This window comes from Rissa tridactyla, chromosome 6 (assembly GCF_028500815.1).
Source record: "Rissa tridactyla isolate bRisTri1 chromosome 6, bRisTri1.patW.cur.20221130, whole genome shotgun sequence".
Taxonomy (NCBI): domain Eukaryota; kingdom Metazoa; phylum Chordata; class Aves; order Charadriiformes; family Laridae; genus Rissa; species Rissa tridactyla.
The window spans coordinates 19,502,330-19,528,926 of record NC_071471.1 but is presented as its reverse complement, the minus strand read 5'-3'; the positions used below and the strand labels follow the sequence as shown (position 1 = coordinate 19,528,926).

General features: G+C 37.5%; 1 protein-coding gene across 2 annotated transcripts in view; it reads right to left on the bottom strand.

Annotated features, from left to right (window-relative positions):
* The window catches only part of CLSTN2 (calsyntenin 2), a 393,047-nt gene that overhangs the window by 59,367 nt on the left and 307,083 nt on the right, over positions 1–26,597 (bottom strand). For both annotated transcript variants that reach the window (XM_054206959.1, XM_054206960.1), the window contains 3 exons: positions 18,858–19,043; positions 13,139–13,387; positions 12,433–12,554 (listed from right to left, as the gene is read on the bottom strand). In XM_054206959.1, the coding sequence (XP_054062934.1) occupies positions 12,433–12,554; positions 13,139–13,387; positions 18,858–19,043 (557 nt within the window). The remainder of the gene's footprint in view (positions 1–12,432; positions 12,555–13,138; positions 13,388–18,857; positions 19,044–26,597) is intronic.

Here is a 26,597-nt window from a genome sequence, read left to right as displayed (position 1 = left end):
ATTTCGGGAAATATTGAATTGTTGATCAGATGTTAACAGATGTTACTTCATATAAAGCCAACAAAACTTAGGAATTAAAGCAAGAATAAGGTACTGGAGTCTACATAATTTAAAGGATAAAGGGTTTTTTGGTGGATGATTGCAAAATATGTCAGTCCACATATACATCAAGGACTGATTCATTGGCTGGAAGGATTGGAGAAGGCTTTCAAAGGCTGAAAAGAAGGCTAGTCACCCAACCGTCAGGGTCATGAGAAAAGAGGGACCTACTTCAACCTGTGGAACCTTAAAAGTTTTTCAACATTTCTGATGAAAAAGTTTGAGCATGTAAGAAATCAGAGGATTACTTCATTTTCTGAGCCTTTAGGAAAAGCTGTGTGGTGAACAATTAAACAGGCTTTATTCTTTTCCTGAAAACTTCCAAAGCAAGTAACACAAAACTGAAAGAGAAAGGCATGGTTTTGTTTTACTTAGGTGGTGATTAATGTGGGTGCAGATTTATTTTGATGACTTTTGTTCAAAATAAATGATGAATAGGCTAGCCAATAAACTTTTGACTAGGCTAACTTTTGATGATAAAAAGTTAGCCTAAATTGCTAAACAAAACAAACCACTTAACATGTATGAAAATTGCAATTGAAACTTATAATTAGAATGGCTCTTATACGTAAGCATGTGGGTAGTTTAATGAAAAGCGCTGTAAATGCTTAAGTACTTAAGGGTAAGTCCATAGGTAAATGGTGAGCCAGCTCAGGGCTGTGTATTTCTGAAATCAAAACAGAATTAGCCCACTTGAACTAGAAAGTGACAGTCAAGGAAGGGAAGAACAGCCCTACAAGGAAACCAAGTACGACATTCAAAAAGGTCTCTCATAGCAGTTTTCTGAAGTAAACTGGATGTTTCCTGTTACCTCTGCACACAAAGTAGTATGGTCTTCTATTGCATACACGCTAGAGTTAGATTAATAAAATCATTTTTTGTTTGAATTGTAATACACTTAACCGTGATCCCAATTCTTCTTCTATTTACTTTAGCTGAGCACTGGGCAATAAGTTACTGCAAGAATCTTCATTAAGTGAGCCACACTCAGTTAAGTATATTCAGAACACAGAAAATGAAGGTTGAATTTGAAATCAGGGCCTGTGTGCTGGCCATGAAGCATTACAGCAAACCCTTCCTCGGGAGTGCATCCAAATCCAATGATGTCAGCAGAGAGGCCTCAGTGAGAGAGAGCTTGAGGCCACTTAAGCAAAGAATAAAAAATGCCATGCAGGCTGTGTATCCAATTACAACAACAACAGTAAATTGCTCCGAACAAATTTGAGTCCACAGGTTAATTGGAGTAAACAAATTGAAAGGGAAAAGGCTGAATTTGTAATAAAACAATCATTGTGAGATTGGAAAATAACTTAGCAAGACCTTGAACTCTAAGTGCTTGAAAAAATGTAGTTAAATTCTTCAGTGTCTTGAATACCATTAATTGTCTGTTTGGAAGAATACTAGCTCAGGGCTCGGAAGATCTGTGCACTATCAGCCTGCAGCTTTCCATCTAATTTTGAGCAGGCATGAGTAAATTAAGAATAGGAACTCAACTGGATGCTGTGAGGATACTTTAAAACTTGCAAGGTATGCTATAATATGATAGAAGAACTTTATGCAACAGATATGTCATAGTGATGTTTCGTTTTTGAAATTTACTTGCTGATGTAGGATTTCTATGACATGCAAATACAAAAAACCCCCACAGTAATACTAATAAAAATATTACAGCTATCAATAATATAATATAGAATCTCAGTAATTTTCCTGGAATTATGACCAATAAAGTTGCAAATTTTAACATTAAAGTTGCGCTCAGAAATGTACAGTTTCAATGGAAAACAATTTCTGCTAATGAAAATCTCAAGTGAAGATCCCGCCTTTGCCTGCCTAGAAAGCTTCTGTAGGGTTCATTTCCTGCTTAAAAAGAATATGCGATTCTAAAGTAAAAAATGCTTTTAAGACATGAAATTATTCATAAGGATTTCCATTTTCTAGACAGCACTAATAATACTACTAAACTATAAATGGATTCACAGTTATTTGTAACGTAATCAGGGCTGAGGCGCTGGTTAATGTTAAGTTTTGAAATAATCTTGGCTCTGTCATGCTCTGGCAAAGCTCATGGATCCAAGTACATTTTGAAGACTTCATTTCTAATTGGTAGCATTGAATTAAAAAACTGCACAGTTATCCTGACCTTTTTTAAAAGCTGCTGACATTCCCTTTACTCTTATAGAGCGTATATTTGTTTGGTAAGAAAGCAAAGGTTTAGATTCTCAGCAGCAGTCGTGGAGAATGGGGCAGATTTACACCAGCAGAGGCACTGGCTTATAAACTTTGCAGACACTTAATACAGCTCTCAGGAATTTTTTACTTTCTGCAGTAAATAGGCCCACTAATATCATAATAGTTCAATATGGCCAAAAGATATCAATTCTCCTGAAGGTCTGGTGAATACAAAGTGTTTTTTAAATCTATGTTTTAACATAGTCAGTGTCTTAAAAATGTAGAGTTCTTTGTGAAAAGTGAAATTGATCTTTCTTCAAAATCATGTAAATCATAAACAATTGGTTTACCCACCACAGTCATTCCTAACACATCCCAAGGCTTCTGTAAATAAGAAAATTGGGCTTGATGATCTAGGGAGGTGGCATGGTGAGAACTGTCAAATCCATACTAACGCTAAATGTCTCCTACAGTCTTAGGTGTGGAATTGTTAATATGGTCACTTTCACATGACAAATTACTGATACGAGTTTCATTAACGATTAGCAACCATAATAATGTATTTTTAAAATATTAGGCATTAATTACAGTCACACATAAAAAGGCTGGAAAGAATTTTAAGAGCACTTATAAAGTCCATCTCTGTCTACCAAGGTTGTACCAAGTACATCCACTACAATATGAAAAATGTAAGAAAATAAAATTTAATGGGTAAAATATAAAAAGTGAAGATTAGTAGATCAAGTTCTAGTTTCATTTTAATGCACATTTCAATAACAAAGAACTTGATTTCTGTCAGCTTCAGTTTCCTAGTATAATAATAGTAGTTGGATTTATGGACAACAATACAACAGGAACATTTCCGTTCAGGTTCACTGGAATCTCACCATAATGTGATCTACCATTTCATTGCATTTCATTTGCCAGAATTTCACAATATTAATATTATGCTCTTCTCAAACCAGCACCTGTTCTTGACCTGTGCAAATGACTCCCTCTTGCCATCAATTCTGCTTTGAATATTGGCCAGAAAAGTTTTCCCTGTAAGAGCATGCTATTCCAACTGTCTACCAACCTCTATTCCATAAGAAGAGACTCCATTCACCTCAGAAAAATACCCACCCTGAGGAGTCTTTCACACAAGTCACCAGCCTGCAGCACAACCAGCTGCATGCCCTGCAGTCTAACGGACTTCAATAATCAATGATCAGCTTCAGGAAATTCTTATGTACATTGCCATAGCACAATGAAAAAAATCCTGGGCATCCTGGGCAATCCCAGCATCCTGGGCTGCATCCAAAGAAGCGTGGCCAGCAGGTCAAGGGAGGTGATTCTACACCTCTGCTCCGCTCTGGTGAGACCCCACCTGGAGTACTGCGTCCAGCTCTGGAGTCTTCATCACAAGAAGGACATGGACTTGTTGGAGTGGGTCCAGCGGAGGGCCACAAAGATGATCAGAGGCTGGAGCACCTCTGCTGTGAAGACAGGCTGAGAGATTTGGGGTTGTTCAGCCTGGAGAACAGAAGGCTCCAGGGAGACCTTATAGCGGCCTTCCAGTACCTGAAGGGGGCCTACAGGAAAGATGAGGAGGGACTCTTTATTAGGGAGTGTAGCGATAGGACGAGGGGTAACGGTTTTAAACTGAAAGAGGGGAGAGTTAGATAAAATCTCAGGAAGCAATTCTTTCCTGTGAGGGTGGTGGGACACTGGCCCAGGTTGCCCAGAGAAGCTGTGGCTGCCCCATCCCTGGAGGTGTTCAAGGTCAGGCTGCATGGGGCTTGGAGTAACATGGTCTGGTGGGAGGTGTCCCTGCCCAGGGCAGGGGGGTTAGTACCAGGTGATCTCTAAAGGTCCCTTCCAACCCGAACCATTCTGTGATTCTATGAAATCCTGCAACAAGTATTTTTTTTCTTGTCTTACTGAGTGCGAGAAAATAACTGCATTAGAAAATATGATATTCAGCTTTCCAATAAGAACCTTTTCATATAATGTATATTCACTGTTGCATTGTGACAACACTGAAGTGAAGCATAAGAGTTTGCAAACTAATTTGCCCGCAAGCTGAGAGCTGCTTTTGTAGCCTTGAAACTCGTAATGTGTAATACTTATTTTCACAATAGGTTTCAAAAATATGGATGGCTTAATTACAGCTTTAAATAACGAAATTGCTTAATCATACTGACAGATAAAGAACCTGAAAGCCCTGATTATGTACTGTAGCTGCAGCATGTCTGTGCTGTCATGCTGTAACTTCAATGTGTCTTAGTAAATTAGATCCATAGTTCGTTCACGATGAAATAATTCTATTATAATCCACCTTTCTTGTTGCTAAATTGCATCAAGCAAGCATGTCTGTTCAGTAACACTTGATGACTACACTCAGGCAGCACTGTGTGTTTATTTTTTAACTTTATAACTAGAAACCTGCTCAGTTACGCATTTTTGCATAATTGTTCATCATGTGCTTAAACATATGCACTTCTAGGCTTTGCTATTGCCAAGAGACTATCCACATGTGGAAAGTAAATCAATGGAAAAACAACACTGTACTTTCTTCCTGAACTGCGGACATCCAGAAACAATGGAATAAACAGCTCATGCACATATATAAATGAATTCATACTTACTGAAAACACACGCTATTTATCTCCTAACCTGCATTTGGAAGGATAAAGATGTCAGTCCTACCTTTGTGAAATGCTTCAAACACCGCCTGAATGCTCCAAAGCCAGCCTGCTTTTCTTGAAAGATAAACAACATAGAGGCCCGAGGAAATTGCCCAAGGAACAGATCTTGCTGCTCTTCAGCAACATTTTCAAAACAGTTTGAGCATGTTTATACAAACTCTGGTGGCATAACTGATAAATCAGGGACAGTGTAAAATATAAATTGCTGATAAATAAGAAAACAACCGTGACTATTCACCTTCACGTGCGTAGCTTGATTAGGAATTTCTTATCTAGGCTTTTTATTTCTGAGTCCCCAGAGTACCGTAGAAACAAGGCAAGTTAACAAACACAAGCGTAACTTGTCAAACATATGTGAGAGTTTCTCATGTAAGTAAGAGCTGAAAGACAACACATAACAGGTAGCGTTTTCAAAAGAGTCGATCCAGCTCATCTTAAGTCTTTGGGAAGAGCAGGCCAGCACGAACAGGTTTGAAAATCCTATACTAGTATAATAAAACTGTCACAGTCAGAAAAATGAGAAAACTGCAAAATGCAGAATACAAATACACAGAAACATGTCCAAATAATTTCAAGTAAATGCAAATAGATAAATTATAAAATACTTTCTGCAGGCAGCTCAGTTGCTCCTTAAGGGTCATGGAAGTTTTACAGAAGCACAGAGCAGTCGCTGCATTTCACACTGGGCTGGACTAGAGAAATCAGAAATGCACAAAACCGGGCCAATTTCTCGGCAATACTTCAGAGCTGGCCCAAAGAAATTTTTATTTGTCATAAAGCAAGTTCTTGCCAGCCACTGTGATTTGTTTGTCAAGATTTTATTATTAGCAATGATATTGCAGTTACATTAAAAATATATATTAAAAAAGCTTCTTTCAGTTGGAGTCTCAAATAATATTTTTGGCATTTATCAGCACTGCTGACTCATCCTTGTGCTAGCAAAAGCTGTTTTGAAGCAAGCTGTTGAATAAAAAATTATCAAAATACCATTTAAAGATGGAAACTAGTAAATAAAATGTGTCAGAACAGACAGGGCTACAATGTAGGCCCCTTGGAGTGCCAGGGATGCTGCAAAGACTTCTTAAGTCCTGGAATTATTTCATCTCTTTTGCAGGACCAGCACGATACTATTATAATTTATCTCTTACTGGCTCTGTAGGAAAACACCTAACTTACTTCTTCCTGTAGTTTCATTAAAGATGCATGCATAGAGAAGTCCAGGTCTGCACATCAACTTGTAAAATAAATGATTAAGAACATAAGAAACTCTTTTGAGCTTCAAGTAAAAATTAACAACTAAATTCCATCATAAAAAAAAAAATAAATTAACTGTCAGTAGGGCACCATGTTGGAAAGTATGGGACTGGCAAGCCTGAGATTTTTTATCTAGAGGTGAAATTCAGTACACAGAGCTGATGAAAGCTTGCGTCATTCTATCCATCCTCCGTGTATCCTTAACCCTCTAGGACCGAGAATACTATGTACTTTCCATAAATATTCACTCATTTTCTTTCTCTCTGAGCCTCTCAAAAAGGAGGCCACTAGGGCTTTCATAATGTGAATGACTGTCTTCTCAAAACTAGATGCACACAACTGACCAGTTTCTAAAAATGCAGCGTATAAGAACAACTTTCACTCATAAATGCTGTATTTTAATGGCAATACCTGATTTAAGTAAGAAAACAGCCAGATACCAAATCCCTTTCATTTTGCCCTCTTATCTTATAACACACATTTCTTCAAAAGTCAGTTCCTCCTCTATCATGTCCTTGCAACAGTAGCTTATTTTAAAACATAAATGGGAATGAAGGGCTTGAGTGGAGAAAACTGCTTCTCCTGGTAGAAGACCCTATTGTGTGTGGTCAGTGAAGTGGTTAAATGCAAATGGAGGCCTTGCCTTGATCCTTCATCATCTATGTGTGCACACAGAGATAGAATGCATCATATTCAGATTTATCTAAACCTCTTTCTCTCGTTTCTATTATGAAAGTAATTGTTTGAGGGTTTTCCACAATGAAAAGCACCGCAGGCTTATTTTGGATTATTCAAAGCAATTTATCTCATCTTAGAAAAGAAACAATAACTTTCTGCATGTTTATCTATTTTTTGCTGACTTAGAATGACTCCAGATCATGCAGTGCATTCCCTGCTTTTTAAGGAGATCAATACCAATTTTGCCTCTGGGCTAGAAGACTATTTTCAGGATGATAACATGGGTATAAAACAGAAAATAATTTCCCATTGTGAATAAAAACAAGTACATGAAAAAAAGTTCATCCCTGGCTGAGATCCCTTCTCCCACTCAAAAAGGTGTTCCTATTCTGTTGATTTAGGGGAAGAAAAAATACCTCTTGAATTGACTATCCTCAATATTAGTATGAGAAATTTAGTATTCATGATGAACAGAATGTGAAATACATTCTGCATTGTCCTACTTAATGTTCTGTTTTCCACTGTCACCAAAGGCTTGAATGCCTTGCTTCATTATTCAAACTATTACTTTGATTTGGTTCTGTGTGGGCTATAGAAATGGGCAGAAATCGAGGGAGAGAGTTCTCACTATATTAACCAGAAATGGGGAACACACAAGAATTGTCACTTCTTGTAGCAGCAATTCCAGGATCAAAAGAGGTTTTTCCTGCAGATGACAATGAAGGAAATGGGCACTAGTTCAAACCTTCGCAACAGAGTTGCTAACAGAGCTCCCTGAAATGCTTTTGGAAATATCTTTGCATTGAAAGAAAAGAAGTGGGAAGGCTTGATTTTTATTTTTTTTTTTAACATCTCTCAGGTGAAATCCTGCCCTTCTTAAAATCAATGAACATCTTCCCACTGATTTCGAGAGAACTCCATTTCTAATACAGATAAATCTCGTTATAAACCGATCTCTTTTGCGATGCTGGTATACTTGCATCAGGGAATTTGACAAAGCTCGACACAGCACCAGCAGCTGAAGGGAAATGTGATCAGAGATGTAAGTCAAGAAGTTCACCAACTCCCAAATCTCCAAGGGGACTTTTGTGCTCAGGCCCCTACCACACCCATCCCATATGCAGTTATTCCCTGCGTGCAAAAGGAAGCATTTTCTTAAATCATTTTCTTAAAACCAGTCACACGTTCATAAGGTGAGCATATAGGCATATAAGCATCCCAAAAGAAGGGAACCTTAACATAAATCATCACAGCTTTCTACAAAAAACAAAGAAACAATCTTTATATTTCGTATGTTATTTTTAGATGGCCCAAATTTATATTCGGCTGCCTAAATCACTCACTTAAAACCACATCTATGTTCCTACCCATTGGAGACAATTAGATGATGATTTAGGTGCCTTTTACTGGCAAAAGAGTGACAAAACTTTTTGTAATAGGTACACAGGTTTAAAGCGTGTCTTATAGTTAATTATGAGAAAATAAATGATAAAAAAGTTGACAAATGCATCATGATACTCAATTTCAACTTGTGCATGGGAAACTCAGAAAAAAGGTCATGATTCTGAAACAAAGGAAACACCTGTGCTTCCAAGGAAATAGGAATAAGTAAAAGGAACAAACTACCTCTAATCAGGCATCTATTGCAGTTCTTTGGGAAAACTATGCAGTTTTTATTACCCAGCATGCATTAGAGACCTGACACTTATTTTAACATAGTTCTTTCCATACCTTTTCTTCCAGATTACTACTAATGTATTCTCTCACAACTAAGATGGTTAATTTCCAAAAGGATGAAAGTGGGGGAAAAACCCAAACTATATAAATTTTTTTTTTTTCCTGTTTTTCTTATAAGTAACAAGGATACCATCAGTTTTAAGTCTGTTACCTCTGATTATTAGCACTTTTTGCAGACATACTCATCTCACGTGTTAGCAGTTCTGTACTAAAGGCACATATGCTCAGGGTTATGGCACTCTCAGGTCATGCGTCCTTAGCACAGTAAGCAAAAAAATTAGTTTAGCAAAGTCCATTGATTTTAATGTAACAAATAGGACTAAATACACTGAAAACCACACTGAAAATAAATCCTTAGGTCTACCAACTAACTTAAAGGCACAATTAGCCAGAGCTAATTTGGCAGCCTCTGCTATATGGAGGTTTCCAACACTTGCTCAGCGTGACAGTTATGATGGCTGCATCGTATCGCAAGGCTTCAGATGCACTGCACAGGAGTAGCTATATAAATTCTTATGTGACTCCTTGTATTCAGCCAAGAATAGTCTGCAACTAAGATATGTGCTACACCCAATCGCCACTGAAACAAAATCTAAAGAATTAAATTAAATTTGGAATGACAGTAAGCTCACATTCTTGGTCAGTGCCCAGAAAGAATGAATAGTCTTGTGGACTAGGTAGAGCCCAAAGCAGCTGGTATAATAAATTTTACTACTCTGCAGTAAGAATGATAAATGATTTCACTAGTTTATGCTTCACCCTATTACAAGGTCACTGGATTCCTCTCAGCTAAAACAAGCTACGGATGTCGCAATCATAAAGCGAGCTCAGCAATAAAGTACTCTGCCACATTTTACTCTACTATGGCTGTGCCAACCTTTGAACTGTCTTCCAGAGTCACATATGCAATGCCATCTACAGCCTCCCATGTCACAGTGCAGTGCAGACAGAAACTGCACAACAGATACAACTTAATACCCATACTTTTCTTAAAAAAACAAGGAACGCGAGGCTATGTCATTACAGAATGAATGGTTCTGAGGGTTAGATTTCCAGAGGTATTTCAGTATCTAAATATGCAAATAATCACCTGCTAGGATTTTCAGAAGTGCCTAGAGAACTTAATCTACATTTGAAAATCCAACCCTAGCTTCTTTTCATATTGAGATCCAGAGGAGTTTGTAGTGGGATGCTAACTTGCTTTTGATGTAGTTTTAAAATATCCTGTGCTTTCTAAGGTAGACCATTCTAGGTAGACGGAAGCTGGCATAATTTTACTGCTTCAAAATGAAAGTTACTGACTGCCTTGTCTTCAAAACCACGCAAGTTCCTTACCAGCCTACTATTCACATATATTTTATTTTCAGCTTCTTTTAATTTACTCTACTATATAGGCCAGGTAAGAGCATTGAAGAAGCGGTAAAGAAGCAATCTTTACCAGGTCCCTTCATGACAAAACTTACAACGGTATCACCAAGACAATATAAATCAATAATCATGGAAATCTGGTCACACAACCCATAGCAAACTTTATTTATACTTTAATCTTACCTTCTTTTTCAGCTAGAAAGAGCAGCTGAAAATATACTGTGGAAATCAACTGACAGTAGCCAAATGAAAGGAAATTAATGATGTGACCTAAAAAATCTTTTCTATCCCTAGTTTCCATGATGTAGGATTTTCAAGAGCAGTTAGGAAGGTGGTCCCTTCAGTCCCGAGTTGCAGCTCAACTTTTCTGTAGTGCTACAATTTGGGAGCTTATTTTACATTACACAAATGATTACTGGCAGACAATGGAACATATAGTTCAACAGTAGAAATTAAAAGAGTTAATGTGTCAAGCACTACTTTGGACTGCCTTTAGTATATGCCCTTGCTGAGATGGCTTCAACAAAATAACTTCTCTCCAGAAACATAACTCAAAGTACAATCGATTGAATCTGAAAATATCTCGAAGGACTTATTCAGACATCCCTAGTTGGAATCTTTGGGTTCCTCTAGGGTTTACATCACGTATAATGAGTTCCTGTCACCAGATATTTGTGATTCTACTTAAAAGTTAGCTGAAGATGTGAGAAGTTGTTTGCTGGTGCAACTCCCCTAGCTTTCTTAATTTCAAACAAAATCTGTAGACGTGCCCAAGGTATTCTTTATCCCTTGCTAAAGAAAAAAATATCAGTTGTACTTAACGAGTTAGATACACATATTCTTAGCAGTTGTTTAAAAACAATGCACCCTCAAATTCATTCAGATTTCACAAATCAATAGACCATCCAGAAGTAGATTTCTGAGATGAGCAGCACTTTCTGCAAGGAAAAAATACTGTCAAAATAGAAATATAAAGAGTATAATGTTGCTCATCAATAACATGGAAGCTAATCAAATTCCAGTGCAAGGCTAATCACACGCAAAAATTTCCTTGATACAAAAAGCAATAGTTCAGGATACACCGTCTTTTTTATGATATACGAAAGAAAAAAAAGATCGGAAAGATGTTAGCATTCCTGTACTTTCCAGTTTATGCCATTTATCCAGTCTACTTTTTTAAAAGTATGGAAGTGATGTGGAGAAAGTAGAGCAAGCCTAAAGTAATTGTAGATGGCAACAGAGATGAAAAAGTTCTTTCACACAATCAAATATGTCCCGTCAATGGAAAATTATCTTTGACAGTACCTTTTTTCCAGTATTTTGTCACGTCTAAGTTACAAGAGTTACACACAAATTTAATTTATTGAGAGGACATCAATCTTTTCTCATTGTAAAGATATTGAAGAAAAGTTGATTGCATTCAACTTTCAAAGTCAAAATACTTTACATAAACTTTGTATTACCATTAATTTAGATGCTTAGTATACAGTTTAGAAATACAAATCCACCTTCAGCACTCAGAACAGCATTATCCGAGGTAACATCAGTTACTCATGACTTGTGATCTTCAATGTGACTTAATGTAAATTTACCCCTTTCTAGACATTGTAAGATTTCATATCAAGTACAGCAGAAACTGGTTCCAAACTGGTTATTGGAAATGAAAAGCAAGTGCTATGATCGTCACGTGGTTTCTTATACATCCATCTGATAATCACAACAAAGATCATCTTTTTATATGCATTTCGAAGATGAATTAGGAAAGTAACCATTCCTTTATCTACATCTTCTTCAATATCATAGTTTGGATTCAAAGACATGAAGAAACTTGCTTTGAGAAAATGCTACTTTGCTGAAGTCTGTCTTCTTTCATCCAAATGATCCTTATCCTGCTTAGAATTAATAAATCTATGAAAGGCAACTCTTATCTCTTTAATAATTTCCTTGCGATACACTCTTCATAATAAGGAGAAATTACATACAGCACAGCAGATGAAAGTAAAAGTCTACAGATTAGATTCACAATATATTACAAATGCCTTTCTGTGTGTCAGCGTACTCTTTCTTGAACAGGTTTCCATCACTTCCATTGTGCTGATACAGTAGATTTTTTTTCAATGATAAATGGAAAACTGCTAGGGAACTATATAAAATGTCATGTCTCTATCCATTGCCAAAGGATATAAGCCTCTACTTACTGTTTAAAATGACTCAATTAAAAAAAACCCACCCTACTGTATTAAATGACTCAAGCAAGTTAGCTCATCCATCCCTTTTTATGTGGATCCCAATTAGAGTCATAACAGTTACAAGTTGCAACATAATTGCAAAAGACTTCTGATTTCACAAAGCAGTTACGCTAGGATTTGGGTTGTTTTCTATGATTTCCAAAGGGGATGAAGACAAGGATGGGTTACAGATAAGAGAAAACCACAGGTACCTGATCCAGTTTCCAGTGGAACTCCGCAGGACGAAAGGTGTCAGCCTGGTCAAAGTCTTTGCGCAACAGAAATACTAATCGGCAGTTGTGCACGTACAGCGCATAGTGATGTCGGTTCATCTCTGAAATCAATAAGATCAGTGATCTGAATTATCATCAACACTTCTGTTTAGGTGAATGTGTTTGAAAGCAATATACACCTAAAAGACAAAATCCATCCAAATAAAAAATTCCAAAAGAACTGACTTTTCTCAATACCATGGATCATTACGTTTCTCAGAGAAGCTATGCATGGTAAGCATCTTCCTGAATTACACTGTATTAGTCTTGTTTATGAAAGCGTGATGTCCAAACTAATAAATAAAATCCAAATCAATATTTAATTTAACTAGTTTCAATGAAGAGTTAGAACTGTTTTTCTCAATCTAAATAATAAAAAAATTAAACATAATTTAATTATTTTATCAGCCAATTCCTATGAAATCCTACAAATGTGTTCACAGAGATTATCCAAGACGAGAACCAGTGCTTGTTGCTTAGGTAGACACCAGTCCCCTCAATAAACTATCAAGTCAGCAATGCTTGGAATGGCACCATCCCAGTTTAGTAACTTTTTTTCCAGACCAAATTAACTGTGGAGAGACGGTAACACTCCACTAACTTTGTTATGCCCTTTGCCGAACATTTTTTCAATACACAGACTCACCTGTCTTGTCAGAGTTGCAGAGAATAGTCTCTTTCTCAGCTCTTAATCCTGGACTAGGTCCATGTTTCATCCACAGAGTGATGGTGAATTGATCAGTTAAATTCTTTGGGACTATTCCATCTGGGATTTTGGCTCCTTGCTTTCCATCAAATTTGAAAATCATGTCATTGTTATCCATGAGAAGCCCAGCTGTCCAGTTAGTTGTTGCACTGGGAGATGGTAACAGGTCAATGGCACCTGAGGAAGCTCCTGCAAATGATATATAATGAATTACAAGATAAGAGACTAATAAAAAAGCTGTGAAGATTAATTTAGTATAGGCCAGGGGTCTGATTATTTTTACTGCCCAAATTGTCCTACTAGCTTCACTGTGAAATGACATGCACATTATATAATACCGACCAATAAGTAAGCCAGTAAGAGTTCTCTAGATTAAATATATTGCACAGAAAACTATGAAAATACCTTAAAATTATAATTCTTAAAACTTCTCATTATTTTCTAAAATTCATTAATGACATTTCTTCAGTTATTTCAAGAACTGCTCTGACTAAAACTGCTAAGACTAAATCCAAATTCTCTACATCCAGCTGGGAAGCTTTACATCTTCCCTCCCTGACAGCATGGAGATTATGGTATGTGGGGATGATGTGTTGCAAAATACAGTACAGTGGGGATGAATGTAGGACAAGCCTCCTAATATCCAGTAGATAGTCATGGATATTCACAATAATGTTGGGATGCATGTCAATACGTACAGAATATTCACCATAAAACAGATAAAATCACTTTAATGTCATCTTCTGGCAGATACACGATGGTTGTAACTCCATATGTTCTTGTCTAATGATAGATCTAAGACTTAAGTGTTACTCATAATGCAGATCAGCCACCTTCCCAACCCCAAAGCAAATCATTAGCAAAGTGGTTTCCAGCTACACAGCATTTGTTTGTCAGGATTAATTGGAAAAAAAATAAAAACCAACAAAACCCCAAAATAAACCCCAGAAATGGAAAACACTGTGGGTGCCAAGATCTGATAAAATAGCACAATTCTTTAACAGCTCTGTGTTTCCTTACAGCTTAACAACTGTCAGACACTTTTAAAAACATGTAATGAGCTACCCAAAGCTTCTACTTAGCTGGTGAAAGACAGCAGTTAGCAGAAAGCATGCTTGCCAGAGTAAAAAGCACAAACAATCTTTGTATTCTTGTTGATGCTTTGTCAAGGAAGAATATGGTGACTAAACCATAACTGAATAAAACATCCCAAACTAGTAAGATATCCCAGCCTCCTTCAACATCCAAGGAGAGAAAAAAGATCCCAACTCTCTGCAGGAGCATAGAATTTTAAGCCAAGAACGTGTGGAATTGTATCCTACGGATTTTTGAAAATATTATAGTAATGATATGAAAACATTCATATAATTCAGTAACTGATTTTCTTAGATAATTCTCCAACATTTCTTACTGTAAAATGAGGTTATTCTGAAGTGACAGGAATATCAAACCTAACACCTATGGGTTTAGAACTTGAAACCAAAGTGTATTTATTTTATCAATTTTAGTTCTGGGTAATACACCACACTGCATTGCTTAATACACAGATGTTATCAACAGGAATACATCAAACTCAATTTGTCCAGACGGCACAATTTGTGATTAACTTTCTATTTTTTTATTTTTTTTTTAATTCAAGGCACTGAAAAATAAAATTACTGGCACAGGGCACAAGTAGAGCCATAATTTTCTCAATCAGTTTCCTTTTGTGCTAATTTTTATGGTCATTTTTTAAACTTACAGAAGGAACAGAAATTGCTTGCACCGTGGCGTATATCAAAGGAAATATACTTTTAAATGGGGACATGCTCATATTAGGTAAATAATGGGCTCAAAGGAGATGCCTCATCCCTCACTCACTCTATCTACTGCGGCCATAAAAATTTGGAAACATCTATTTTTTCCACTAGAATGAATCTGTGGGAAAACTCCAAAATGAAAGTCTCTCACGTTGCTTGTTCAACCTGATGCAGCAAGGTGCTTAAGTAAACTACCTTATTTTCCCAACTTAAGGTCAGGGTCGTGTAAGAGCATTTGGGTAATCAGTACCAAACTTGACAGGTTCTATTTTATCTGACAATCTTTTTATGGAGATTTATGGGTTATTTGGAGCCTCATCCTGTTAGCCTGTGTTAATCCTGCCCTGAGAACAACTATTGGATTATGTGCTTGGGAGATATAGCTGGAAGAAATCATACCGTTTTGATCCTAATAAATCCAACCAGCATCCCAAGCTGCTCAGCCCCGTACATACACAGACCTGGAGCAATACAAAAAGGATGTATCTGGAGGTGTTCCCAGAAGATCCTTACCATGCTACTGCATCCAGCGCCCTTCCAAAACGTAGGGGCTGATGAGCTTTTCTTCTAATAATGCAGGAGCCACTGCATTAAGCACAGTTTTGGACTGAGACCCCCGAGGTATCCCTTGCATAGTAAACTCCTTGTTTTCACAAGCGATTTACAGAGTTGTCCCCACCTCCTGTCCCCACCCCTCATGTTTGCACTGCAAACTCTGTGCCAGGTTAAGCACGTGCTGACGCTGCTGGCTGGATTGGACCAGCCTGTTGGCTTAGCTGGAAGCTATCCATTCAAATAAAACCAAGCCCAAATTGTTAACTTTTCAATCAGATCAACAACTTTGATCAACGCCTGAAAAGCTATGCAACCCAGGATAAAGGAGAGAGGGCGGGATCTACCCTGCTGGAGCATGGCCTTGAATCTGATACTCAGTGTTTCCATATTTCGGTTTCCTGTCTGCCATATGTGAGAATTAGCAATCCCATTATTTTCTATTTTATCTGTGTTTAGGGGGAAAGAAGACAGCACCATAGTCATATTTCCACCATATTCTAGGCCCCTTAAATTGATTACATTTTTAAGTGAGATTTATTCTGGATATGTTTTTGCAGTCCAAATTGCATCTTTTATACATTCTTTATTTTTTATTATTGTCGGATGACAAGGTGAAAAAATGCTTACTAAAATGCTTTGAGGCACAACACTAATAACTCCTTGACTTTAAAACGACTCAAGCGTAATTTAATCATTTAAACTGCCCACCTTGACTGTCAAAGTGAGTACAAATCACTGGGTTATTGAAAGGCAGACTTAAGCCATCAGTCATATAAAAAATGAATTTTAATGCACTGTCCTTAGCATCTGAATTCTTTAGATTTCCAACAGAGAAATGAAGAAATGAGCACAGGATTTATAAATTGAGTCCTTAATTACAAAGAAAGAACCCTGCATTTTATATGGTACAGATGAGTATTTGCCTGTGATCGCTCAGTTCTGCATTCTGCAATCGCACAGTGCTTTACTGGTAGAAAAAAATTCAGGGTTTTCTTCCTTTTCAAAGAATTTATTCATGCAACCATTAGATACAATAAAGTCATTTCTGGGAAAAAACCTGATTTCCAGAAATAATTTAACCTTCCTTCATAAGAGTTCTCTCTACATTAAGGATGGTAATAAATACTAAATACCAAAGTGTAAGCTAGTACAAACGCAGTTCTGATGTAAAGTTCATTTTCATTTACAACCTTTTTATCCAAGTCCTATTGTAAGTTTCTACCCTACCTGTTCTTCTCTATGAAGATATGGAAACCTTGCATAAAAAAAATATTCTTTCATCAGTGAGAATTTTCCCTCCCATTTACATATACTTTTTACATTTTATCTGTTTTCTCAAGTGCTTTACATTCTGTTCCTTCACAGATGTGCTCAGTAAAAACTGGAAGTTCAGCAGTAATGTTAGACAGTACCTGTGTCCACCTGCTCAAAGGCTGCCTGCAGCTACTACAATGGCATTGACAGACCCGCTGAAATGCTTTTGATCATTCTGCTTTTCACCAGCTTAGGCCTACGCACGGTGCAGACAATGAATTAAGATTGGACTCGGATTGGGAAATATCTAGTTTATTCAGGAGAAAAAGAGAAAGACTTGAAATTCTCTACCGCTTAGGTGTCAGCAGGTAAGGTAGTCAAGCCACACTGAACCACTTAGACTGTGCACGATATTCCTCAACTGAGGAATTTTACACCAGCAGAAGGTACCTACTTTCGATCCTACACTTAAAATGATAATAATGTTGGAAATAGTTGCTATTAGTGTTTTATGCCAATGTAATCATTTGGTGGTTTAGATCTTGTACGTAGTGATCTGCTCTGAATGATTGTGCCATTTGCAGTTCAGGTCTGTAACAAGCATAAAGCAATGCTCTTTTTGCTGTCAATACAGGTTCTTAGAGGAGGCAAAAGTACTTGACTTTAGCTGCAACATATTTATTTTTATTAAAATGCTAGTATTTTACAAAATCAAGTCCCTGATATGCCACATAGCCTTGATCAAACTCTCGGTTTTAACGTCATTAACACATTGATGAAGATGCATACTGTTGGCAGATGGGTTTTCTCCTGCTCTTCCAGGACCCCAGTCAGTTGGATAAAGACGCAGGATTAAAATTATGATTGTTTCCCTAATCTTAACTAAGGAATTTTCAAGTTGAAAACATTCAGATTTTATGAGAATGCTACTACTCCTACTCACCTTTACCGCACTTTCCCAGTCTCCATAGGTAACTGGTAAACGTAACTGTAAACTATTTTTCCCTGGGAATTGGCGCTCCATTTTTAATAATTTAGTAGCACTGGCTGAAAATTTTCATTTACAAAATTATTTCTTAAAGGTTAGTGTATTGATCTTAATATATCTGCAACACTATTGTGCGGTTATCAAAGTAAATGTAAGCCATACAGCAGAGCACCACAAACCAAAACCCATACATTTTAAATGGAAAAAAAATTGCACACTTGCTACTGTAGCTCGGACAGGAGCCAGGTAAAGAGACATTTTGGAGAAGATGAGAATCAATGTTCCACACCACCAGGGCATCAGGTGAGGACCCTAAGAAGACAGGATTTTAGAGGAGGAGGAGAGACAGCAGATCTCAAAAGGCAAAAGATAAATGGCTTAATGTGTGGCCACTGCTTTACCATGCACATAATCTTACAGTCACGAAAATACAGCAGTGTCCTCAAGTATTTAATCTACCTTTCGAAATTAATTTGTATCTTTTTGACCAAGTTAGCAAAAAGCAGAAAAAGGGAAGAAAATAATTAGGAAACCTTTCTTCACCAGGATAACTCTTTTCTGAAATTCATGTTTCTTAAATATTTTTGCTCAAATGATTGCCCCAAATGTTCCTTTAATTTTTGTTTTTTACTCTGGCCCAGTACTTAGCAGCAGAACAAAAAGCTGAGTCAGGAAGTCTGAAACACAAGATGGAGGTTCAATTCTCATCAAATCCTATGGTCTTCCTATGACAGCAAATCCATAGCTGAAATCTCACTGCGCTGTCACATCAGTATTGGTAGCAGAGGGAAGAAAGATGCGGAATGAGGAAAGAGAGAAAACAGAGAAGGGAAGAGGAGCAGGAGAGAAAAAAAATCAAAGCAGGGAGAAGGTATGAAAAACAGTGAAAACTGATGGAAAAGAAGAATGGAGCACCAGTCAAATACCACCACCCCCTTCATTTTCATTGCTACAATCCAAAATGAACCGTCTGCGCTAAATCCACATATTGCTTGCTTACAGCTCACAGGAACTGGTGCTTTATCTGGAAAATTATTATATCAACTGAAAGCCATATCCATACCACATAATTTCTGCAGAGATTTTTCTGAGTATGTTTCACGATCACAGCCCTTTCCGATGTAATTGGTCTGTAATTCAATAGTGGTATGTATGGAGGAAACTGGCCCATCACACGTTTCTAGATGAATGCTGGGAAACAAAGGTATGCTGCCAGAACCAGGCTTGTATTCAATCCGTTTGTTCCAGTCTGGAAAAAAACAACAAAAATATCCAAGAGTGGTTACAAAAGGGAAGCGAGTTATATAATTTTAAAAGACAAATTGTTCTCAAAGGTCACTGTCTAAGACAAAAATAAATGTTTCTGAATTTGGCATCAGTAAGTTACTGTCCTAAAAAAATTGGGTTTTGCCCCTCTTGGTAGAAGAGTGTCAGGCTCAATTAAGTAATACTACTGCTACCGGAGTCACGCAGGCATAGAGTACATACATATCCTGACAAGAAGTGCTAATTGGTGTCAGTCTGGATCTCCAATGTCCGTGTCCCTGTGACAGACTACAGGCTACCTCTACAGGAACGAGGCTGTCGGCTGCATGGAATTTGGTCAGATTTCATAGTTTTGTGATACAGAACAAATATCTCCAAGGACCAGGCTATATACATCATTCTCACTGGACTGCGACCAAAAGCTAATATAACACATCTGTAACGCCACTTCTTGTCTTCAAATGTCTTACTAATGTTGTGAAGTTTCAATGACAGAAAGTTACAGCTGAAAGGACTACTCATGCTTTCAGCCACATCTCACTAATCTGTGGTTTTGCTAATGCAGATGTCTCACAGCCCACGGCATTTAAACTATCACCTGCCTCAGGCAGCCACCTGGGCACGCCATGCATACCACTACGCTTCTCAACTGAAGCATTTCATTTTTAAATCCAATTAATTATGGTGTTTGCAACCTGCTTCAGAGAAAACGCAAACAAGCAGCTTTAATTAAAAACATGTATTTCAGCTATCTTTAGGTCCATATTTTCATAGAATCATAGAATGGTTTGGGTTGGAAGGGACCTTCAAAGGTCATTCCATCCAACCCTCCTGCTACAGGCAAGAATATTATTTCAATACATCAGGTTGCTCAAAGCCCCATCCAATCCGACCTTGAGGACTTCCAGTGATGGGGCATCCACACCTTCTCTGGGAAGCCTGTTCCAGTGTCTCACCATCCTTGTAGTAAAGAATTTCTTCCTTATATCCAATCTAAATCTACCCTCTTTCAGTTTAAAACTGTTACCTCTTGTCCAGTTTCTCTCTGTCTTTCTTATAAGCCCACTTTATGTATTGAAAGGGCATGGTAAGGTCTTCCCGAAGCCTTCTCTTCTCCTAGATGAACAATTCCACTCTCTCAGCCTTTCTTCTTAGGAGAGATGTTCCAGCCCTTTGGCCATTTTTTGTGACCCTCTTCTGGACCTGCTCTATCAGGTTCATATCTTTCTCATACATTTAGCCAACTCCAGCCAAGTTACCACACAACATAAATAAGAATGCCACATTAATACAGAGATGCAAATAGTTAATTATTTTGAAATCACTAAACTATTCACCTCTGCTACCTAATGTGTACATCTGTGTATCTGTAAAAATTGTCAAAAGAAGTACTGTTGCATACACAGCTGAAGTTTCACTGACTTTGTTTAGTCCTAGGTAAAGAGGACTCCATAAATGAAAAAATTCTAGGTCCTGGCAGTTAATGAAATCTATTAAAGAAAATGGTCAGAGACATTCTTTCTAAATATCAGTGGAAGGAAAAGTAATAAAAAAATAATATATATATATACATACATTTAGTAGATGAAGGAGTTTGGTGTTTTTCAACAGACCTTCTTTTCAAAAAGCTTGAAAAAAGGTGCTCTCTCCCACAATCTTAAACTGGATTAAAATTTACAAGAAAATCTGAAGCAAACATTTTTTGTAGAGCAATCTTTAGTCCAGACAAAGGAGATAGGATACTGGCAGTCACTGGCCTGCATTTCAAAATTCTCAGATTTTCTACATGACTTTTAATCCAAATGGTAATCATGAACCATTTTGTTCTCAAGAGGAAGCTGAGACTTCATGGAACATTCTGGAAGTATGTTTAGTATCTATTTTTACTAAAATCTTTAGGACTCATACATCACTGACTAAAAGAACTATGACTACTTTATTGCCTGTGCAAACATCAGCTGAGTTGCAATTTTAGCAATAATTCTCAGTAATAATATTCACTGCATTCATTCCATATTAAGTTAGATTTGACCTGCAGCATTGCGTAATTTGTCTGCAGTTGCCAACTTAAACAGTTCCCTTACAATTTCAAGTATCATATAAGGTACATCATTACAATAACAGATTTTGGTATCCTATCCATTCCAGAAACTCGAGGTTAACATTTTTCCAACAAAAGAGGAGCAGCAAATTCTTTCAGATACTTAAGGTAAAAATCATATAATTTGTTGGTTTTTATACATGCTAGTAATATATGAATTATTGATCTTTCTATTCTCTTATTCACCAGTTAAACCATTATAAAACCAAAATAGTCTCACATATATCTGAAACATTTTTTACAATCTCAGCAGCTTTGAGGTTTCAGCTACGTTTTCATTTCGCAGCTATATCAAATTACCTGGCATGCAAAATATTCTTTAGTGCATGTGAGGTGTGTCTGAATTATTAACTGTAACATATCTGCAACTGCACACTCACCTCCAGTTACGTGAAGAATGTCTTATTAAAAATCATGCTATATAAAATGCCACTACTCACAGGGAAGGATAATGGAAGACCTCTGTTTCTGCCACACGAACGTCCCTTGGATTGGGAGAGGAGTTTCATTTTCACAGTATTACCTTTCAACTTGGCAAAAATGGTAATTTGTACCCAGAGATCATAAACCCTGAATGTCCTAAATCACACACATTTATCTCAGCTCTAAATTGTAAAGCATCACCTAGACTTGAACTAGGGTCTTTGTACCTTGGTCCTCTACAGTGTCATAGACCAATCCTCATCCTAAATCCCACTGGCACGTCTTTCACTGACTTAGTGCAAATTTAAGAAGTCCGCTAAGGGTACTCTGTGCTCCATACTCCAATACTGGAGTATAATACAATCCTGTGATAGCAGGACAGTCCTTAAATGTAGTAATAGCTCTGACGCAGATTAACTGGCTTATTTATGTAGTATCTGTCCCCTATCTATCCCCACGGCATTTCAGCATCCCAGAGGTGTTGAAGCTGAGGCCAGCACCCTCTGCATCTCACCACCAGTAAAGTTAGTAATGTTGGAAAGCGCATAGAGTTAGAACAAGCAAAAGAAGCGGTGGCAGTGTGAAGGGCTTACTGTGAGAAAAATCCAAGTCTTTCATTTAATTTTTTATGTGGTGAAGATCATTATTTTTCTCTCTCCCAGAACCACATCCTGTATTGGACTCATTCAAAAGATCAGCACCTTCCCCTCAGGAAAACGTGGTGGCACTTTTTCGATTCCTCTAGAACTGACTCAGAGGAAGAGTCTTATGTAACCCGAGTCTACAAAAGCCTCTGAATTTCAGATATTTAAAAAATGTATCTCAGAATGTTACTCATGTCCAGCGTTATGCAAACCATCAAAAGATACATAATCCCATCTGAAATGGTAGGTTGCGCTAAACTCAACCAACGTGGTTTTTCCTTTGCCACAAACTGATGTGCGATGACACCCCATTAACAGTGCAAACTGAGAACGATAAGCGCTGCCTCCCCAGTAGCAGGGGAAGACTAATCCCACGGGAAAAGCTTGAATAAAACCAGCCCTGTTTAGTCCTGCAGAAGACAGCCTTTATTTGTTTTTTTTTTATTCAACAGGCTTTTGCTTGCCACTTGTGGTATAAAGCTCTCTCAATGCAAGACAGCCCCAGCTGGATTATACCTACAACATAACCACACTAGAGTGTAAATATCACAATGTCAAGTTCATGGTTCAGATTTCATCAATTATAAACCAACCATGTAAACTTGGATCTCGATCTCCAAGATCCTCAAACTATTCCAAGACCAAAATGGATCAAGCTTTAGTGACAGTTTGAGCCTTTAAAAGTAAATCCCAATGCACTAAATAAATTTCCCTTTTAACAGAAGGATAACGTAAAGACTTTCCTTGATCTCTATACTTAACAGTTTTGTACATGACTCTCTTACCTTGTGATCCATGTGTTATATTTGAATTGATTTCTAATGCTTGATGACACAAAGAATGATTTAATCTGATTTTTCCTTGAAAGAGTATGGCAGTCACACGTGCAAAGAAGGTATGACCTGATTCACGTCTCCTCCTACATGTATGTGGCCATGAATCTTTACTCCACCTCATTAAAAATGATGTCAAAGTAATTAAAGACAATCGCAACACAACTCCTACCATGCCAGCAAAACACAAAACTTCTCTCATATTGGACTTAAGACGTGCATCCTGGCAGCTAAATTGAAGATAAATTTTATATAGTGAATAAAATATATTTTATTATAAATTAGTGGGTCTCTGCAGCATCTCTAGACAATAGCTGGAACATAAGGTTCCCAGAGCAATGTAACTGGTAGATCTGTTTCCTCTACAGCATCTTCGCATCTGTCCTATCTGTGTAGGCTGGATACTTGGCTAGAGTGTTTTATTAATTAAACATTTTCCTCTCTACTATTTTGAAAATCTGAAACAATCTAGAATAAATAGAAATATCAGTATACACAAAGCATTTCAAACAAGATCAGAAATGTTTCTGTAATTTTGTCAAAAATTACACATAAATCTGCTTTGAATGCAGATCTCATAAGCATAAAGAAAAAAAGATACACATCTTTCCTTTCTGCAGTATGCTGGCAGTTTAAAAAACAACAAAAAAGAGAGAGACAGAAATCTGGACGACTGCAGGATAGTGGTAAAGCCTGCTGTAGGAGGAGTTAGTGAACCATAATGGAATAGCAGTTGTGTCTGAACTAGTGACATTGAATACTCCATAGAGTGATAAAACCCCAAGCCCTAATAGTGCCTAATTATACAAAATAAACATATAAGAATTTAAAAAATATGAAATAGAATGGGTTAAATTATTATTTGTTGTGAGATTACATTTGAATAATAATAGGTATTCACTGCAGCAAACTGGGTGTCAGATCCCCAAGTGAATTAATAAGCCCTCAAGGAGCCTCCATAAGCCTCACCTGGGGCCTCCATTTGCACCCATGGGCCAGGAGCCCTATTTAAACTCAGCCCCAGCACTTCATCCTGACTTACAATGCTGTAGGGATCTTGGTCTTTAGCTCAGCCACAGCTCTGGCCATAGGGTCCCTTTATCCAGAAGTCAACCCATGGACTGGCTTTCTGGCTTGACAGACTGGCCTCATTGCGATGGACCTGCCCAGTGACCTGATCCTACTCTCATCTATGGATTGACTTCCTGGGACCTGCTTCCTCACCATGAATATACCTGAGGATCTGGGCTCTCGGCTGAACCTGGCCCCCATCTTGGAGTCTGCCCTGTTCACCTGCGTTGGGTGAAGAGTTGGCCCTTGGTGATGAAGGCTCTGCCAGCTCTGTTATTACAATTGGCTCCTGGCTTGCCTTCCTTTAGGGAATGGCTCTGCCCTTGCTGCTCCTTGTTACCAGGTTTAGATGTGGTTAGAAACTTCTAATGTTTTCAGAAGGACAAACTACCCATAAAGATGTCATTACGGGAAGAGGCAGCTTCCTAGTTATCCTGGAGAACAAGGGCTGTGACTAGTGTTTGGGTTCTAGTATTACAAGGGATTTCTCTACTGAGGAGTATGCAAAAAGCTTCTCAAATTCTAAAAGACAGACTCTGAAGCACTACTGAAATCAATTAAACTGAGGATGTCAAAACTTGTGTGGGAAGTCTGCAACTTTTAACCCTGTGGTGCAAAAATATGTGGAATTTTTTACATGTGGGGAAAAAAAATCATAGGGAAAAGCTTCAAACCGAACTGGATATCCTGCTTTAAATTTTGAGCAGAAAAAATGTTAATGGAACCACCAGCTGTTGCCTACATCTCAGAGGTAAGAAATGTCTCAATGAAATAATTGCCCCAGTGAAGCTCATGGACTTCCTGCAGTGAAAATGAAAAAAAGGAAAGCTTTTTAGTAGTTGTAAATGCAGAAAAGTGAAAAAAGGAGTGAACTTCCACAGAGGTCTATGGAAATAAAATCTAGTTAAATACATCTGAAGTGAATGTTTTCTTGCATCAGTTAAGCTAGAAAAGACGGGCTTTGGTATTTCAATTGTAACATATATACAGAACTGCCTAAAGAGAGGGCAATAATGAGTTACTCTGAAAATGTGAAGTTCATGGTACGCAGGGAAGGAACTATTAAAATCCTTGTGAATCTGCCTTGGGACTGTTATTTGATATTTTCATTAATGGTCTTGGCACAAAACCAGGATGGTGTTAATTACTTCTGCTAGTGACAAAACCGGAAGGCAATTCTTCGTTGGAAGTCAATACAGAAAGAGGATATCCCAAGCACAGAATGAGATGACCTTGAGAACTGGTGTTATAGAGAGATTGCTTTGTAGTAATAATATGAAGTGCCAACTCATGCTCAGGAACTTCAGCAAACTGGTGAGTCATCACTGAAAAATGACAAAAAGAAAAAGAGCTGATTTCATTAAATCGATAGCAGCATGTCCATGAGCTCCCAGTCTGATATAGCCAGGCAAAAGAAAGGTAGTTTTGGCATATATAAAGTACTCTTTCCAGTAAGAGGCTATGATAAAAAGAAGCATGTGAAAACACCGTCTCTGGAGTGTTCGAGAAAGATGTATTTAGCTGCAATACATACACAGAATTTGCTGAGGAAAGGAGAGCATGTCTTAAAAATCAGACTGAAACAGGTATGACTGCTTTCTCTAAATACGTCTGACAGTCAAACAAAAGCAAAAATAATGCTGATACAAGTACATAAATGAGTATGCGCTTATGTAAACTTTGAGCTCAAAAATCAAAAGTATTCAGAAGTTCAATTAATTTTCAAATGTCTGAAATAAGTATTCTACTATGTGAATGCCATTCAAGTTATTAGTAAAATGTAAGCATTTTGTTAGGATGACCATGTTTTAAAGATGTGTGGCTAATGTACACACAGCAGCTCCAAGCTTAGACTGGCATAAGGCTCCCTGTTTTGCAATAAATTTTATTTTTATAATATGGGTAAATATCTTATAGCTAAGATAACACAACCATTGCATTTTAAACTGTTAGCTATGTGCGCAAGAAGAATAGAAATCAATTTATATTTATTGCAGAAAATTCTTGGGCTTTTAAAATTGTTCCTGAAGACCAGGAATATTATTCTCATAAGCAAAGTTTCTGTCCTTGACCACTCTCCTCCAAATACCCAATTGCTTTAATAATCATATCGCTCCTTGTTAAAAGCACTGACAGCTCAAAAGCCAATACAGTTTTGGTTTTCCTCTGTAATTGGATTTTACTGAAAGCCCACTAAAATCACTCAGCATCTATTGCAAATAGCATCGGTGAAGTACATTGACTCAGAAGCGATTTAAGATCACTCTGCTACTAAAAGAGAAGGTCCTGCCCTCCTCCAATCAAAAGAAAGATTATATTTCATCAGGAAAAGCGAGCTGGTCTGACCTGTACGTGGCCTAGGAATGACTACTCAACATTAAAGAGGTGGTAAGAATGTGCCTTTTGGTGGTAGCAAAGCCCTAGGTCACCTTAGTGAATCTGACATGCCTTAAAAAAGAAGTAAC